This window comes from Apiospora aurea, assembly GCF_038362705.1.
Source record: "Apiospora aurea strain CBS 24483 chromosome Unknown utg000005l_segment0_segment0, whole genome shotgun sequence".
Lineage (NCBI taxonomy): Eukaryota > Fungi > Ascomycota > Sordariomycetes > Amphisphaeriales > Apiosporaceae > Apiospora > Apiospora aurea.
Genome location: NW_027117392.1, coordinates 1,851,667 through 1,872,016, shown reverse-complemented (window position 1 = coordinate 1,872,016; position 20,350 = coordinate 1,851,667). Strand labels below are relative to the sequence as shown.

Genomic DNA, 20,350 nt, shown 5'->3' with positions numbered 1-20,350 from the left:
GGCTTTACTCATGCATGACCCACTCGTAGGATACGCCCAACATGCACCAACATGGATGAGGCCTGGCAAAGGATCAAAGTGCTTCTCGTCCCCTCGGTTTGGTTCGAGGCGTGGGGAATCGTGGTTGTCGAGGCACACATACGTGGGATTCCGGTCATCAGCTCCGATGCCGGCGCTTTGCCCGAAACCATGCGCAGTCTGGACCATGTTATTCCGGTCCATGCTATCGACGGCAAACGTCAGGGCAATACAACAACATATGTCATCCCGGAGCAAGACATCAGTTTGTGGGTGGAGACTCTGAACGAGCTAATGGGCAACAGGGCCAGATACGAACAGCTCGCTTCGGAGGTGCGAAATGCGACACGAGATTGGCTAGAGCACCTGGACGAGGCCGCACTAGAAAGGTGGATGGTGGCCGCCCGGTCCAAAAGCTAAGTTTGGAGGCCCGAACCTCAATCGTCGACTACCGAAACAGTAAGTCATCAAGCGGTAATCCACGTGGATTTGTCTGTCAGCTATTACTATTGGGGAAGACTTGAGCCCCGGCCGCAACCTTGCTTAGACGTTTCCGTCCAAGCGACCCATTCCGGCCCAAGGGGTCCGCGGAGAGGTCCGGAGAGGAGGTCCGGAGATAGAACGTCAGAATCTGCGGGCCCTGCCAAATACAATTCTCATCCAGAGCAACGCGAGCGGGTGGACAGCCAGGATTGACGTCCCACGTGAATAATCTCTCGTGTACGTACGTACAATGTGCGTGATCAACCCATCAGGGCCTCCCTCATGATGTCGTCCTGCTCTCGTCAGTCGTCACGCGGTAGATGATATAGAAGACAAGCTTGAACACGATACTTGCATCGTCCCCAGAGCCCACGTCCCCTCGGCACCTCGTTGTTTCCAATCCAACGCTCCCCGATGAGAGCTTTCGGTATCCGTCTTGCGCGTCCATATCTATGCACTTTTCGTTCTTCCTTGTTCCGGCCAAGGGTTGTCTCCAGACGACTTCACACCTGTGAACTCCCTAGCAGCAGAAACACGTTCCAGAGCATGCCAAAGAACGCCGCAGGTCCGGGTGTGCGTACGTGGTGGAAAGAGAGCATCGTCTACCAAGTCTGTCTTGGCCGTGCGAATCTGCAAAAGGTTGATGCAAAACACTGACATTATACAGATCTACCCAGCTTCCTTCCAAGACACCAACGATGACGGCCATGGTGATGTCAGAGGTATCACGAGCAGATTGGACTATCTGAAGCTCCTCGGAGGTAGAATCCCCCGTCCTATCCATCACGAACTACGCTGAGTCAAGACTCCAGTCGACGTGATATGGACCTCACCCAGTAAGTCAAGTACGTTTGGCGTGGTCGAGACATTCGCTCATCGAACCGCAGTATACAAGAGTCCTCAAGTCGATATGGGTTACGACGTCTCCGACTACAAAGATGTCGATCCCAGATACGGCACTTTGGCCCATGTCGATGAACTGATCGCGAAGCTGGCCGAGCGCGACATGAAACTCATGATGGACCTCGTTGTCAACCATACGTCAGACCAGGCAAGTCTATTCCATGACATGGCATGGCCACCCTCCTGATTTTCCGCCAGCATGGTTGGTTTCTGGAATCCCGCTCATCCGTCGACAATCCGAAAAGAGGGTGGTACTTCTGGAGGAAAGGTAGGACTACCGCAGACGGCAAGCGCGGCCCTCCAAACAACTGGTGTCGCATTCTCGACACGACCCAATCAGCCTGGCAGTGGGACGAGAATACCCAAGAGTATTACCTGGCCTTGTTCTCGCCAGAGCAGCCAGATCTCAACTGGGAAAATCCCGACGTTCGCGCCGCAGTACATGACATCCTTCGGTTCTGGCTGGACAGGGGCGTCTGTGGCTTTCGTATGGATGTTATCGACCACATCTCCAAGGTACAAAGCCTCCCTGATGCCAAACGGACCATACCAGGGCAATACTACCAGCCCGGCAACGAGTTTTATGCCAACGGACCGCGGCTTGATGAGTATTTGCATGAGATGCGAGCGGTCCTGGACGAATACGACACTATGACGGTCGGCGAAATGCCATTCATCAACGAAGAGGATGAAATCATTCGCACTGTCGGTATGCAGGGCCCCCTGGACATGGTCTTCCTCTTCCAGCTGTTGAACGTCGACAACGAGCCTGGTCAATCGAAGTGGTCCTACCACGAGTGGGATGCTACTGACATGAAGCGTATCCACGAGCGAACACAGCGGTTGATGATAGACCGACAAGGCTGGAATGCGATTTTCACCGAAAATCATGACGCACCCAGATCCATCTCGCGATTCGCCGATGATAGCGATGAATGGCGTGCTCGTTCAGCGACGATGCTCTGCACCAAAGCCATCTCGCTCGGAGGCACAGAGTACATCTACCAGGGACAAGAGTTGGGCATGCGCAACATCCCCGAGAACTGGTCGATGGACGAATACAAGGACATCGAGACTCAACAATACTGGCAGACGTAAGTCGGAAAACCCAGGCAGTACCTCAGGGAGCATGGAATAACACGTCCCGCAGGGCTCAAGAGCAGTATGCCAACAACTGGCGAAAGCTTGCCTACGCACGCAGGTTGATCCAGCTCAAGGCTCGTGATCACACTCGAACTCCGATGCAATGGGATTCTTCTGCCAACGCAGGTTTCTGCAAGGCCGATACGAAACCATGGATGCGAGTCAACGACGACTATCATGTTGTCAATGCTTCCAAGCAGCTGGAAGACCCTCACTCGGTCCTGTCGTACTGGAGGCGTTGTTTGGAATTCCGTAAGGAATACAAGGACGTCTTTGTCTACGGAGATTTTGAGATCATCGACCGGGAGCACAAGGATGTTGTATCCTTTCGGCGCTGGTCCGATGCCGACAGTTTCGTGACAGTCACGAACTTCACGGGAAAGGATCTGCAATGGTCAGGACTGGGAGACATCCAGGTAAAGGAATGGGTTATGGGCAACTATCCTCTTGAGGATCATAACTCTGCATTGAGCAGTGATGTAATTGCGTTGAGACCATATGAAGGGATCATTGGAAAATGCTGATGGCGTCATATGTATATAATATATTTATATTCGGTTTTAAAAATAGGTAATATCCCCTTTTTTTAAATGTATTATAAAGCGTACGGCTATATAAGGGTAGCTTATAGTTTATATTATAAGCTATTAATATAACACTATTATATATTATAATAAATAATAGAAAAAAGTGGCCTTTTAAGCTATTTTTAATAGACTATACTTTTTATAACTATTAGTTTATTATTAAAATGCTTATTAATTATAGTAATTTAAGTAAAATAATGAAAATTACTTAAATAATTAATTTAATGCGAATTAATTTAAACAGTGAATTTTTTTAGTTTAAATTAATATTTTAAGTTTTATAACGTAGTTTACCACTACGCGACGTATATTATTTAGCGACGCACCTTAATTTAATTCTAATATAATTAAACTTTAACCGGTAATACTTTTATAACTATAATGCTTAATTAATCCTAAGAAGATCGGATAGTTTTAATAATTTAAGCGATACGAAACGGACCGAATTAAATAAATTAAAGAGTAGTAGTAAAAGCTTATAATATACCCGAATTAATTTTACGTTATCGAATTTACGGCCGAACTTTAAAACGCGAAATCCGACCGAAGCGACGTAAAATAAATCCAATTAAAAAAGAGATACTTCGTAAATATATAATTAATCTAAATATTTAAAGGATACTTCTTGATTTCGCTAGTATAAAAAATATAGCTAATTTCCTTACCGCGTTGCGCGGCGGCGACCACGTCGGTAAGTACTAGGTTAGGCGTTTTATTAACCGTAACCCGGACTTAAAAATTAAAATAAATCGTCGGTACGATTATTAAAGGGCTTTTTATAAAGATTTTAAAGTTATTTCTACCTGGTTTACACTAATCGCGAACATAAAAACGAAATACGAGATCGTTAACGAAAATATTTAGAATTTCGACGAGACTAGCTTTATAATAAATATAATCGGGTTAATACTCGTTATAATATACGCCGAGCGGCGTAAAAAGGCGAAATTAATCTAGTTTAATAATTAAGAATAAATAACGGCGATTAAATATATTAATTCGCAGGGTTAATAAATTCCGCCGTTCTTAATTATTTAAAACTAATATTACCTCGCGAATTAATCCCGTGAAACCGATTTACCGGGCAATTAAATAATTAAGCCGACTTTTAATAGCTGGATTAATAACGAGATAAGCCTAAATTAAATTAAGCACTTCGATAAATATATTAGATCGTAAACGAAGAGTCGTTACCGCCTTTTAATTTTCGACGATTACGAGAGTTATATTTCGGCCGAATTCGAAGTATAGTATTAAAATAACGATATTATTACTATTAATATACCTCCTTATTTATCGTATTTGTTTTAACCTCTCGATATAGTATTTTATTCGCCTTTAAAGCGTATTTATTCGAAAGAAATCGAGCTATTTATTAAAGCTTTTATAAATTATATTATTAAGCTTAAGTTCTTTATCGCTTTTAAAGCCGAGTATTTTACTATTTTTACGGAAGTTAACATTAAATCTAGATTTAACGCATTTAATTTAATACCTTTTAATTTTAATAAAGTAATTAATAAACTAAATATACGTCTCCGGACGTTTACACTTAACCTATCCCGTTTAGGGACAGCTAATACCTACGACCCTTAAACGCTGTTTAACCTTTAGTAAATAATTAAGCACTTTATTTATATTAAAAAAAGGGTGTTTACCTATTAAGGAAGCTCTTCGACACCGATTTTAAATACGGTAGACTAGATAGCGAAGAGTATAATTAAAATAGCTTATAAAATAACCCTTATACGCGATAAAATATATATATTAAAGGAAGCTAATTTAACACTTTTTAAGCGCCGGAGAGCTAAAAAATCGCGAGTTTAGTTTAAAAGAGCCTTTATTATTAAAGAATTTTAATAATTATAAAACGAAAAAGTAAAAAAAGAAGCGTTTAACGCCCGATAAAAATAAAAATAAGGGTTCGTTAAAACGGAGGGCGACCAATAAAAGGCGTTATAGTGTTTACGGCGAGACAGGTCACAATACGCGAATATATAAAAAAGATATAGAATTAAGCGAGGAATCGAATAACGAGTAGTTTTAATTAATTTTAAGCGTTATAGTTAAATTAATTTATATAAAAAGGTCGAGAAGTGGAAAAAGTGCGTCGCTAAGTAATATACATCGCGTAGTGGTAAAGCACGTTAATTAGATTTATAAAATTAAATTAATTACTAACCTTAACTATTATAAAAGATTAATAAATTATAAATCGATAATTATGTATTTTTTACGTATTTTACTAAAAATATTTAAAATAATAAAAATAAAGTATTTAAAAAATATTAATCTTAATTTTAATAAGCGTAATTTTATTTAAAATAGTTTAGGTTATATTTTTAATTAACGTAGTTTTTATTATTAAATTATCCTTTTAATTAAACTTATAATTAACTATTTTATTTGTTATTATAAATACGGTTATTTTAATGATTTTTTAATAAGTTATTACAGTTTATAATCTTAATTATTAATGTTAAAAATATTTTAAGTAATAATAAAACGTTAATTATTAAATAATTTAACGCTTTATATATTAATTATTTAATTAATAAACATAGTTTAAAAAATAAAACCTTATTTATATATTTATATAATAAATTTTCTTTGTAAACGGTACTTTTTTAAAAAAAAAGTTTAGAAATTCGTTGTATTTTAAATTAAAATTTAATTTAATTTTTAATTACTAAAACTTTAAATTTAATTTATTTTATATTTAGTTTATATCGTAAATATTTTTACTTATTTATATTATTTTATAAATATAAATAATATTAAACGTTTATAAACGAATAATTTATTAATTAATTATTACTATAGTTATATATTTAATACCGTTTAAATTATAAAGTATTAATAATTATTATATAATTATTACTTTACTAGAAAGTTTTTTTAAAAATTATTACTATACTTATAAAATAATTAAAAATAATATTACTTTTATTTAAAATATTAAAATCTTTACTTATTTCGATTAAAGTTACGTAGCTAGGCCCCGTTAAAGCCGATACACGTAGTTTAATTAATTTATTATTAAAGCTTTACTAAGGCTAATTAATTAATTACTCGATACGGTGCTTTATATATTACTACTTTTCGTATTATATTAAAGTTAACTTTTCTTCTTTTTCTTTCTTTTCCTTTTTAGCTTAATATATTTTAATTTTACTTAATTAATTAATTTCGCATATATTATTAATAGCGTTATATAATTAATAATTACCTATTTACGGGTTATTATTATTCTTTACTTTAAAACTTTTTTATAAATAATTCATGCTTTTTATTATCTCTTTATTAATTATATTACGTTTTTCATTATTACTTTTTATAAATACTAATAAGCCTCACTAAGGGAACCTATTTAATTAACACTAAACTAAGCATTAATAAAAGGTATCTAACCCGATTAGGTAAGCGGTGAGTAAAGGTAGCATTTAATAATAATGATGATAAGAGTCAATTTATCGTTTAATCCGAAGCTTGGGCTTTATGTGAACGTTAAGGTTATATTAACCGTTATAATATATTGGTACGGCGTTCTAGTGGGCTTGTTTCGGTACCCGCCGCGGTATTCGTCCCTTTAAGCTCTAGTATCCTTTTACCGGCTCCCACCGCCTTGAAATTGCCGTATAGGCCTTTATACGCGCCGCCGCGTTTTTTATTACACCTATTATTTATTACTACGTATTTTAAAAAAAAAGGGGGAGGGGAAAGGGAAGGTATAGTAAAGGACTTAGTAACGGTGTAAAGTAACTGCGAAAATAGCTCTAGGGTAAATAATAACCGGTGTAGTAATGCTTTCGCTTTTAATAACGGGTCGTATTAAATACCTTTTTAAGGCCACTATTATTTAATAATAGCGATTAAAGCTAGCTAAATAGGTGATATTCCGGCATTAAACGTATTAAAAAAGTACGTAAGTACCGAAAAAAGTGTTATAATATTAAGGGTAGTTTTAATAATATACTAATATATAAAAATTTACCGGTACGCTGCCGGTAATAATTAAATAGCGCTCCTTCGACGTTTTTTTCCCGATTACGAAGCTATTTTAGCCCCGAAAAACGCTTATTATTATCGATAACCTTTTTAACGCCGAAACGTTCCCCGATTAATTTAAACGAATATATATTATTATATAATAATTACCGGATAAGCTATAGGGTAACTATCGAACGTGGCAGGGTAATTACTAAATAAACTATAAAATAATTACCGAGCGTGGTAAAATAATTACCGGGTAAACCGTAAAATAATTACCGGGTAATTAACGATTATAAGGCAGCGTTCGCGCGTTTATAGGGTAACTTTTTAGCCGTATATATATAGCTATATAATAATAATAGCTAGTTAAATTTAAAAAGTTTACTATTTATTACGGAAAGCCGTGAGAAGGCCGGTGTTTAGGGCCCTTTCCGGGCCTTTAAAGGGCTCCTTTAAGGGCTTTCTCGGGGGCGGTTCGTCCTTTACGGCCTCTCGAATAAAGCGTTTTAATAGGCCCGTTCGTAGTATAAAAATAGCGGCGGTTTTAATTCGTCGTAATTCCTAAATTTTTTTATATTAATAAGAGGCTTAAGGTTTTTTTAGCCGGAGCCGGTAGAGGCTTAAACTTTTTCCCGTAATTAGTTATATTTTCTATAATATAATAATATATGCCGGACCGTTTAACGGTCGTCGCAGTCGTAGAGTGGCGAGTCGGTTCCGGGGCGCCGAATAAACTAGAGGTAGTTTTTAAGGCTTATTTTATCGGTCCGCATTTAAAATATAGTAGCCGCCACCGCGCGTTTTAAGCCTAGGTATTTAAAAAGCGTAGCTTTTTCGGGCCGAGGAAACTAGTAGTACAGGGCTTTTCCGTAAGGTATACCCTTTTACTCGTCGGCTTAACGCTGCTTAATAGTCTTTTTAATTAATATACGCTAGGCAGCCACTATAGTAAAAGAGGCTTAGTTAGTAATGGGTCGTTTCGAGCCCCTAGGTATGTGCTAAATCCTGGCCCTAGGCGTATACTGTGCCCTGAAAGGCCGCTATGGCACTAGCCGGGCCACTATAGCTCCGGTGGCTGCCAGTGCGGCTAGCGCCGCGGTAGCCTCTGCTATCTCCTGGGTGAGGTCCAGGGTGAGCTCCAGGGTAATCGTCGAGGGCTGATCTAGGGTAACGGCCGAAGGTAAGTCTAGGGTAGCGGCCGAAAAAAGGTCCAGGGTAGCGGCCCGAGGCAGGTCTAAAGTAACTGCCGGCGCCGCTTTTACCGGTACGGCCGAGGCTAGTGGTAAAAGGTTACGTAGTACGAAACTAGCGGCGGTATATAAGGCTCTATTTTTAATAGCCGCGGCGGCTTTAACGGGTGTTTCGGCGGCTGCCTTCGCGAGCTTATCGGCTTTTTCGTTACTTAAAACCTTTGTATAAGCTAGAATTTAGTAAATATTAACGTTAATACCTTATTACTGTAAGGTAATAAGCTGTACCGAAATTTATCGTAATAGCCACTAATCGAACTAGCGTTAAAGCTAAGCCGACGATGCGATAACGGCTTAATTATCGATAAAAACGTCGATTCGCGTAAACCGTTTATTTTATAACCTTAAGGTATAGCTTAGGAATATATAAATACTTTTTAACTTTATTAAGTATACTATAAACTACGTTATAATACCTATATAAACCGTTTTCTCGTACGAAAGCTTAGAAGTACGCTATACCGGTGTATAAGTCGCCGCTTCGACCCCGCTATTATACTTACTCCTATTCGTATAAAAGATTAACGATTTAAAACCGAAGGCTTTTATAATATAATCGTAATATACTTTTCCCTTTTTTTCTCCCTTTTTATTACCGTCGTAATTCGTTTCTATTAAAGTAAGATTACAAAAAAATAAATAGTTTTTAAAAAAGATTAAGTTTTATAGTACTATTAATAATACTCAATAAGCCTCGTTAAGGGAGATTTTTAATAAGCTTTATATACTATATTCTCTGTAAAAGTGCCGAAAGTAAGCTATATAATTAATTTAAAAAAGCTGTTATTCGATCGATAAAATATATATCTCGGCGGTTATCGCTAATAATACGGTAATTTTAAAACTATTAATAATTACTTATAAAGCCTCTTATTATAGCCTCCGTAACGCCGTAAAGTATTATTTCGTTAAGCCTTCCCTTAAAGCCCTAACGTAAAGCTAATATTACACCGTATTATAATACGTAATCTATAATATTATTATAGCTTAATATAACTGCCGTAATTATAAGGTGCCGCCCCTTTAATAAGCTCCGAAAATAGCCTTAAAAGCTTAAATAAACTTCCGAACTTTAATAGTAACTTCCTAAATATAATAGTGCTAAAAGAGGCCTAGGTTAAACTAAACCCTTAAGTAACGTAGCTTATCGGCCGGCTCGATAAGCTTAAACCCGGGGAGCTAAATATATTCGGCTAGTGGGGTACCGTTAGGGCTCCTAGCGGCTTAATTAAATATATTAACCCCTATAAGTAATACTATAAGTACTGCGTTTTTATTAAGTACACCTAAAGTTTAAGCCTCTACGGTAAAAGCTTAAGCTCTTTTAATACGAAAATATATTAGTTTATATTTTTACGGGGTAAAAACGCAGCCGTACTTCGTCGCTTAAACTACGGCTTTACTATATACCCTTTTTAACGCCCTATAATTCTCTGCGGCACTACGGCTAACGATTAAAATATTAATATCGTTAACCTAAACAGTAGTAATTACTCTAAAATTACCTTATAGTATACCTTATAATATACTTTATAAAGTTACCCGGGAGCCGGCGCTATCACTAGTACTAGTGCCCTACTTTAACGAGGTATCTACCCCTAAAACAGCCCCTAAAGCTACCCTTATAATAGCTGCCGTACTAACGCTTACAATATATATCGCAGTAGTGCTTTCCCTTAAAATTTCGTCGAGAAAATCTATATTATAAAAAAAGCCACAGTAATAGTAATAATAATAACCCCTACGAGATGCCGTAATTCTAAATAATCCAGCCTAATTTACCTTTTAATAGTTTAAGCTTCGTACAGCGGTCCTTAAACTAATTATTAATCTAGAGAATAATAAAAGCTAAAAAGCCTCGATAAGCTAAGTAATCGGTAAGTTTATCGTAATCGACGTTATCGAAAACTTTTAAAGCGTCTAATATAAATAATATAGCTATTAAATATTCTTCTAAATTAATTAACCTGTAAGCTTCATAAATACGTTTTAAAAAAACGTAAATAGTATGTTTAATAGACCGAGTTTTTTAAATACTAATATAATTTTATAAAAGTAAATAAAACTGCTCTACGTAATAATTAATACGCTCTACGATATAAAATTTTAAGGCCTTATTAATAATTTCTAAGAGGGCGATAAGCCGAAAAGCTTTAATTATATTATAATCGTCCTTTCTAGGCTTTTTAAAGACCACTATAATAGACTCTTTATAAGGGTAAATACCCCTAAAGAGGTAGTAATTAAAAAAGGGTGTAAAAGGGGTAGAAAGAGGTTTAGTAAAATACGAAGGATATAATTAAGGATCCTTAAGGGTTTAAAAGCTTTATGCGGCCGTAGCCTAAAAATAGCTTATTATACTTCGTTTTTAATAAATGGCGGGCAGGGGATTCTAGTATTAAAGGTTAACTTCGGGCTAAGGGCGTTAAGGGTCTCTAGCGGTACCAGAAAAAAGGAGGTGTTAAAAGCTGCCACTTTTCTTTCGAAAAAAGTCTACCCGTTAATAATAAATGTAACGTTTTATTATACTACTTTTTAGCCCCGAGCCCTAGTTATTTTTACTAAGTCTTATAAGCCTTTAAGTTTTTTTAAACAAGTCTTCGTTACTTTTTCCTATTAAGTTTCTATTAAAGCTTTTCGTACCGCCGCACTTTTTTAGTTTTATATTTTTCGGTATACTTCCTAGTTCTTCGGGGTTAAAATACGTTACTAAACCTTTCATAACTTCTTAATCTCTATATACTTCGCTTTACACTCCCCTGTAAAACCTAGTAAGTAACGTATAATAGCGTTTATTATAAGTATAATATCTTTTATAGTGTCACTTAAAGCTTATTCGATAAACTAAAGTGTGCTAATTACGTCTTCGTCGGTTAATTTACCTTATAATATAAAAAGCCTCTCTTTTAGTTTAATTAAAAATACGTTCATAGAGGTATTCTTCTAAAGCTTTTAAGGGGGCTTAAAAGGGGCTATTAATAATTATAGTTAAAATATAGTATATATAAGCTAATAGTTCGAGTTATAGTATACTTCGTTAACGCGTTTATATTTTAAAAGCTTATTAGCGGTCGCTATATCGTAAATAATTAAATCGATAAAAAAGGTTAATTAGTTTATAGCCCGGGTAATTATCCCCGGTAATAATATTATTTTTAAGGTTTCGATCCTTAAAAACTTTTTAAAATACGACAGCGCCTCGCGGGCCGAGCCCCTATCGCTTAGGTTTTAAGCCGACTATTCGGGGCCCTTTATATTAAAATCCCCGACGATAAGGTGTTCCGTTTTAAAGTAATTTACCCTATAGCGGCGAAAAATAGTAGCTAGTTTTTAAAAAATATAAGTTATAAGCTTATCTTTTTAGGGCTATTATAAACGTTATAAATATAAAGAATAATAGTGATAAAAGGCCCGTTAAGTACGAGGTTAATAAGGTTAAGTATTAAAAGAGTATCGTAAATAATAATTATTATAGTTATATTTCGAGTATAACTAATAAAGGAAATACGAGACTAGTCGAGTTGTTTATTAATATAAAAGGTTACCTTAGGCTTTAAAAGTTTAAGATTAAGTAATTAAAATGTAAAAATAAAGGCCTAAAGGTTATAAAAGTTATATTTTTAACGGTTAAACCAAGGCTTTTAAGCGGCGATAATATCGTAATTTAGAACCTTTAAGTTCCGAAAAAATAGGGACATTATTTTTTCCTTGAATTTTTATATATTATACTATAAAATACGTAGAGAGGATATATTACTTATTATATATTATAATAAGTATTAAAGGTAATATATAAGATATCTTCCGAGTTAAGTTTTATATAGTTCGGGCGTTACTTTTTAAGGCGCCGTTTTAGCGGGATAGGCTTAGTAGCACTAGCCGTAGCGTTGAGTTTATAAGGGGTGGTGTAGTAAATAATAATGTCGTTATTCGGTTTAGTCGGTGTTTAAAAAGCTTAGCTAGGGGCCCCTTTCCGCTTTTTTTTAAGGGCTCCCTCTGTGAGGTTTACCGTAAGGGCCTCGGTAAAGAGCTCGTTATTTAAGTTCGCACTAGCCCGTAGCCGCATTTTAACTTTAATTTCTTTCGCCGCTTTTAAGTAGGTTTTTTTTTTAGTGGCAGCCTATTTACGAAAGTTAAAGTCGATATTATTCGTATTTAATTAAATAATTAAGGGAGCTGTAAAAGCTAAGGGGCCTTTTATAAGTTTTTTCGATACTATTAGCTTTATAACTACGCTAAAAAACATTAAGGGAGGCCTAGGGTAGGTATCGTTAGTCAAGCTGTCCAGAAAAGCGTTAAGGGCGTTAGTCGAGTGTAGAAGGACAGTCGGGTTTAAGGTAGGTTCCAGGGTAGGCTCCCGGGTAGGTTCTAGGGTAGGCTCCCGGGTAGGTTCTAGGGTAGGCTCCAAGGTAGGCTTCAAGGTAGGCTCCAGGGTAGGCTTTAGGGTAGGCTCCAGGGTAGCAGTGGTTATGTGAGCCGGTGTTAGCGCCGGCGTGGTTAACGATAGCGGTCCTTCAGGGGCTGTCAGTGGTGGTAAGGGAGGCTTAGCAGGGGCCTGTAGCGGGGGTGGCCCTTGCGTTCCAGTGGTGTTAGTAAGGGTGGCGGAGGTGGCTAGTGCCGGCACTAGTGCTGGTACTGGCGTTAGTGCTGGCGTTATTATTAGTGTTAATGCTGGTGTAGGTGTTATTGCTGGCGTTTTAATGGTGAGCCAGTAAGTGGTTTTGTTTTTTAAGGCCTCTGCGACCCTTTAGCGTTCCTATTTCCGGTATTCGTATTAAGAGCTTTAATTATTATATTAATTATAGTAATTAGTGTACTTCGAGACGCTACGAAAAAAGCGAACGGGGTATTTTTTCGTGTCGTAAGAGTTCGAATAAAAGTTATAAGTATTATAAATAGTAGCGTATTAAGTAGTAATATAATCGTATTTTTAGTATTAAAGGCACTATTTAATCCTATAGTTTCTATCGTAGCGTTTAACGCTGTAAGTTTCGTTAAACTATAAATATCCTGCGTAAATTAATCGATTCGCGGATTTAAGGCGGCTAAATTCGACGACGATAAAGTTTATAAGCTTAGCAGCCTTTTTCCTCGTTAATTAATTTATATAAGTGATTTTATTCAGCGGGAGAATCCCGACGTTTAAAGTTTATAGCTATACGACCATCTTAAAGGCTTTAAAAAGGTTAAAAGAGGCCGAGGGAATATTATAAATAATTACTTCGTATATTAAGATAATTACGGCCGTTTTATTTCTTACGTATTTCTCTTATTAATCGGCATACTTAATTAATAGCTTAGCTTAAGCCACGAAAGCAGTATATACTTAAATATCCCCGGATTTAAGAAATATAGCGCTATTTACCTAAATGCCGCTGTACGGTTTTAAAAATGCCGGCCCTTTCGGGGGGCTATTAAGGGCTTTTACTATTTCGATATCCTCCGAGTCCCCTAAAAATATAAAAGGTTTAATAACTATACGAGTAATAGCGCTATTAATATAGTTAATAAGGGCCCTAGGGTTTTTAATTAATATACTTTATAATTAGGATTTAATAGCCTTCCCGTCGTTTTTAAAGGATATATAAAGCTTAATAGTAATTTCTTTTTAATCGTTTTCGTAATGTATTCTCGGTGAGTAACACCCGTAGCCGAGACTTAAATGCGGACCGTTTTAATAGCCGGAGGAGGCTTTACCCTTCGGGCTATTGCCGCCTATATACGGTTACTTTATACCGGGTTACTTTATAAGTTATTTTATAAATTACCCGGTAACGGGTTACTTTATAATTAATTTAAAACCGTCGTAACGGTAATTTCGACGGCCTTCGTAAGGCTCGCGATTTACTTAGCTTAATATTTTTAAGCGGCGGCGATCTTATTTAAATAGGTTTCTTAAATTTAAACCCCGAATTCGCGAGAAAACTTTTCTAAAAACGCCTAAATAAAGGCGAAAAAGGGCTATAAACGGTTCGACGGCACGTTTACGGAGTTATCGCTTTACTACCGGCTTTTAATAGTTTATTATAAAGTAGTAAATTTTCCTATAAAAATATAAATATATATCGATATATTATTTACAGTTTTACCTAAATCCGGCTACTATTAGGGCTTTTTTAAAGGCTATAATAAGCCGCGAAAAGCGTTAAAAAACGGATTTTTAACCATTAACGGCTGCGCCGGCGCCGTACCGAGCTTAACGTAGGCTCGGAGCGTAGCGGGAAGCTAAATAGCTTAATAACCGAATTTATAGGCTCGTAGAGGCCGAAATAGAAGAGTTATTTTTAAAAATTTTGTTCTAACTTTAATTATTATTTTCAGGTAGCATTTAATACACTAGGTTAAATTTTATCTTTACGCTTTATCGGCTCTTTTTTTCTTGTCTAGATTATTACTCCGTATATACTTAAATATAGTATTTACACCCTTAAACTAAATATATTAAATACTATTAATTAAATAATACATTATACTCTTTTAATATACGAAATTATGAGGCCTACGGCCACACAGGGGGTGGCTTGTGGCTCGCGCCACAAGCTACCACAATAAGTAGAAATAACGAGTAGCCCTTTAGGGCTACCTTTAATAGAGCATGCTTCCTATAACTACAAAACCAACACATTAGTGCCTACCAGAAATATTTAAATTTTAATTTATTACTGATTTTACTTAATTATTAATTAAATAGCTTCTCGATTATATATAATTACTATATTTTATTATAGTGTTTTAAAATAATCATTATTAATTATAACCTTGGTTTTTTAAAATAAATCGCCTCTATTAAATATTAAATATAAATAAATTATTAAACTTATTTTATAAACGTTCGACGAATAAAGAAAATTAACTTTATATATTAAATCTTTTATTTACTTAATTACTGTAAACGGACTATTTTATTACAATAACTATTTCAATAATTTATTATTAAATAATTTATAATTTTTATTTAAATAAAAATAAACCTCGTTATTAATATTAAATCGATAATACTTTTTGTTTTATTATATTTTAATATTATAATATTTATTACGAAATTTATAATTACTTTAAAGTTTTATTAATAAGATTTAAGTATAATATTAAAATTTAATTAGCTTATTAAAACTATTATAATAAATAATAAAGCTTTTAATTTAAATTTATAAAAGATTTAGTTAAACGAATATATTCTCGATATTATAATTTAATTTTTATAGTTTTAAATAAACCGTTAAAATATATTTAATATTAGAATATAAAAATAAATAGCTACGTTAATTTTTAAATTTATCTATTTACTTTACCTATTAATTTAACTATATTATACTGTATTTATAATTAATTTCGTATCGAACCTCGTTTATAAAGTTTTTTAAAATATTAATATAAATTTCAGGTCTTATTTTAAAAATACTTTTTTAATACCCCTTAATTTATTATTAAGTAAAATATAGTTATTAAATTCGCTTATATTTTAATACTAAATTTTAAAATCTTTTAAAAAATTCTTTTAGTAATTAATATATAATCGTTAAGATAAAATCCGTAAATTAATATTAAACATTTTAGTAGGTATTAACGTGTTAGTTTTATAGTAGTAGGAAGCATGCTCTATTAAAGGTAGCCTTAAAGGGCTACTCGCTATTTTTACCTATTATACTATAGAGTAATGCTATATTAATAGTTTATAGCGCGAGTTATAAGCTATTTTTATATAGCCGTAGGCTTTATACCTCCCCTTAATAATACGAAATAATGCTTTATACATTATTTACTTTTAAGGATTTAATCTTATATACGATAACGAGTTGTTTTTTATATTATTTTATTGTGTAACGCTTTATTATACCCTTTAGCGGTTCTCGTCTTTTTAATCTTATCTTTTATTTTTTTTCGTTTCTTTTTTTTCTGTGCCGAGGGGTCTAGCTTACCTAAACTATCGTTAAATACCGCCCTTTATATTAGTATCCCCGGGCTCGATTAGTATATTTTTAATTCGCCTATAAGCCTTAATAGTAAAAAATAAAATTCCGTTTAAGAATACGCCTTATAGCCTTACGTTAATACTATAGCCGGGCCTGAATACACCCGTTAAGATCGGAAGGGGTTATTATATAGTTATATTTAAAATTATAGTCTTTATATATTAAGGTTTAATTAGTTTATATCACCGCGTGCTTTTATTATAAATCGATTAATTTTATCGTCGATCCCCGCGATCTATAGTTATAATTCTTTTTAATCGGCTTTTATAACTGCGTTATTTATTACTATCCGTAATTAGTTTAATTCGTTTTTAATTAGGGCTAGTTTTTTTAATAATATTATTTATTTATATTATAATCGAAGCTTTAAGTGTTATAAGTTTATTATTAAGCGTTAATAGTTAAACCGCCTTTTTTTATTTAATTCCTACTCGATTATAATTATTATATTATTTTTTATAATAGTGCTTATAGTATTACTTAGTGTTATATTGGGTATTATCGTTAGTATTATAGTTTTTAAGCGCCCGCTTATATCGTTTATATTTTACGCTATTAAAAGGCTAGGTACTCGTTCTAGCCTCGTTTTTTTATTTTATAGCTAGCGCGTCGATATTCGCGGTACGGTTAAGGGGCTAATTTTTATTATTCGATAAAAATTAATTAATTTCGGAATTCGTACTCGATCGGCCTTTTTTATTAGTTTTCCAGTTATATCGATTTCTTTTATTACGTACTTAAAGTTTTTTTCCGATAATAGTGGTATTACGTTATAAGCGTCCCGGTTTTTTCTTTTTTTAGGGTTCGCGATATATATTAAGTGGTAGGTTATTTATTAAACCGGTGGTATGTTTTTATTATAGGGGTTATAACTTAAAAAGTTTAAGCCGGTTACGCTTAATAGTTTATAAATTAATTCTAGTATTTTACCGAAACCGTTTATCGTTCGGCTATTTAGTTTTACGATTTCGATATTATACGGATAAGGTAACGTAAGTTTTTTAAGGTTCGACGGGCTTTTATAGTTTTTATAATTAAATATTATGTCGATATGTTTTAATTAGTTTTATATATAACGGTAGATTTTTATGTTTAAGATTTAGTTAAATAACTTAACGTTTTATATTAATCGCCGCACGATGTTTTTTTAATTATAATAACGTTTAATTAAGTGTTCGCGGAGGACCTTAATTTATAACGCCTTTAAGGTTTTATATTATAGGATTAAAGCGTTATTATTTATATTTATATATTATACGTTTATTTTTATATATTTATATTTATTATTAAGGTTAGCCTTCGCGGTGAATTCCGTTTCCGGGATTACTGTTATAATCGAGATTATTATGTCGCGTCGTGTTTAATCGTTATTTATACGTTAGTAATCTTTTTCTCGATATTTATTAATTTAAGTAGTTTAAATTCTTTGAATTAATTTCTATTTAGGTCGGTTTTTATTAATTCTTTAATGTTTAAAATAGCTATTTTCTAGCCGATTATAGTCTTTATTATACCGTTTTATTAGGGCGATTCCCGGTTATTACTTTATTACGACGATATTTTTAATTAATCGTAGTCGCTCGCCTCGTCGTCGTTTAATTTTTTCTTTAATTACTTTAACTTTTCCCGGATCTTACGGTTTTATTCGTTTAAATCCTGTAAGCTGTTATCGGGGTTTATAAAAAAAAAATTTGTTTTACTTTTTAAATTTTTATAGTACGGCTTTTTATAGCCTTTATATTAATATAAGTAATGAGGATAATACGATTATATCCTCGATTTTAATTAAATATATTATAGTTCCCTAAATTTATTATATTAAGAATGCTTAACCGGTTAATTTAAAAATGCTTTCCCGTAAGGATTATTATAATTTATTTTCGTTTATAAGGCTCGCTTTTTTTTATATAACTTCGGCTTTTCGGTTATTAATTTTATAGCGGTTTATTAAAAAAATTCGCTTTAATTATCGTTTATTAATCCTTTTTCGGTTTTAATCGAATTATACGGTTACCTCGTTTTATACCCGGTTATACATTTTTAATTATTGTTTTTTTAAGCTTAACTCGATGCGGGTTTATTCTTATTATTTATTTTAGTTTTATACTTTAGGTTGTTTTTTAAGTATTATTATTACTGTTAAGGCTCGCTTTATCTATAACTTTACTATTTTTATTTACGTATCCGTTAATTCGTTTTTTTATATATCCTCGTCGATTAGTATTATAATCGTTTAAGAATGTTAATTATTCCTATCTTTATTCGCTTACCTCCTTACGCCTCTATTGTTTTAATATCGCTATTCCTATTATCGCTGTTTCTATTATTATTATTTCGTATAAAACTATTAATTGCTAAAATCGTGGAGTTACTTTACTATAGAGTTAAGAGTTTAAGTTTACCCCTTTTCCTAAGCATTAATAAGTTTACTATCGGTATTAGCTCGATTATTACGCCTTAGTTTTTACTCGGCTTAAGGTTTTTTTATAGTGGTTTATCTTTTTTTAATGCTAATTTTATTTTATATATTTTATATACCGTATTATATTTAATAATTAAGTCAGCCGTATTTTTTATTAATAACTTTCGTAGGTATTATTTATCATACCCTTTATAGAACCTTTTTTATTATATTAAGTATTTAATTATCGGCTTTTAGCCGGCTTATAAAATCCTTTAGCTTACGAGTTTCTCTATTTTAAATGATTTTTATTCGTTATTATCCCCCTCGATTATAATTCGTTTTAGTTATAGTTTTATCTACTCGAAAGGGTCTTCTTTTTTCGGGGTTAAATATAACTGCGCGATAGAAACGATTTAATAAATCCTTTATGTCTTTAGGAAGTTTAATTTATATATTAACGTACCGATTTTCTTTATTACCGTGAAAGGCCCTATGTATTATTACGATTATTTCTTAGAGTTATTCTTCGGTAATTTATACCCCTTATAGAGTTTAAGGTAAACTTCGTTCCCGACGTTAAATTTTTAGTATCGTCGGGTTTTATTATATTCGCTATATAATCTATAGTATCCCGTGCTTTTTATTAATAAATCCGTTTAGCTGCCTCTTTATTAATTTAGGCTTTAAGTATATTTAGTATCGATATAAAACTATCCGGTTAAAACTTAAATATAATTTCGTTCGCCGATCGGCTATGAATTATTAGTTTTATATTATTTAAGTTATACTATAATATTGGGATTATTTTTAACTATAACGTATTATACTCGTTATAATAAAACCGTAAAGCGATTTTTATTTTTTAATTTATGCGTTCGCTTTATTTATTAATTTAAGCGTGGTATTTTATAAAAAACGTTAATTTCGTTCCTTATTTAGCTTAGAAGTTTCGTTAAAATTAGCCGACGAACTTCGGGTCCCAGTTTAAGATAATTTTTTTAAGTACGTTTTAATCCGCCGCTAATAATACTATAACGATTTAGTCGTATTACATTTCGGCGGAGTATATATTATATCCCGGAATTAATAGTTTTTTTAGATAAGCGATTAGTTACTATTAATAAACTATTTAATAAGTCTTATTCCGGGACGTGTTAAGGGGTATTTACGGCGTTTACTATTAATAGTTTTATAATGAAATCTTATACGATTATTTTAAACGGTATTTTAAGTGCTTTTATCGGTTATAGTATCTTAATTTTTTTATTCGGTTTTATTAATTCCGAATATACGCTGGGTAATTACGAATATTAGCTTTTATTTATTTACTTGATTATAGGATTATTATTAGTTTTAGTTTATATATTATTCGTTTAAGGCCGAAGTGGTACGTTTCGTTATATACTTACTTTAAAAATCGTTATATACAGCCCGTTAGTATATATAATCGCTTTATACCGTTCGTTCTTTTTTGGAATAATAATCCCTTTTCGTTCCGTTCGTAGCGATACCCTATTATCGACGGGACCGGTTTATATTAGCGTTTATTTTTTTAGGTTTCGTTTTTTTTCTTTCGCTTTCCGTATTTTTATTTCG

General features: G+C 33.5%; 2 protein-coding genes across 2 annotated transcripts; both read left to right on the top strand.

Annotated features, from left to right (window-relative positions):
• Positions 1 to 51: 51 nt before the first annotated feature.
• Positions 52 to 438, top strand: PG986_007139 (uncharacterized protein; the record flags this gene model as incomplete). Its single annotated transcript, XM_066843361.1, has 1 exon — positions 52 to 438. The coding sequence occupies one exon, from the start codon at positions 52 to 54 to the stop codon at positions 436 to 438; it is 387 nt and encodes a 128-aa protein (XP_066699473.1).
• A 609-nt stretch (positions 439 to 1,047) lies between these two features.
• PG986_007138 (glycoside hydrolase family 13 protein) lies at positions 1,048 to 3,071 on the top strand (the record flags this gene model as incomplete). Its single annotated transcript, XM_066843360.1, has 5 exons — positions 1,048 to 1,110; positions 1,169 to 1,262; positions 1,389 to 1,531; positions 1,603 to 2,498; positions 2,555 to 3,071. The coding sequence occupies 5 exons, from the start codon at positions 1,048 to 1,050 to the stop codon at positions 3,069 to 3,071; spliced, it is 1,713 nt and encodes a 570-aa protein (XP_066699472.1).
• Positions 3,072 to 20,350: the final 17,279 nt, after the last annotated feature.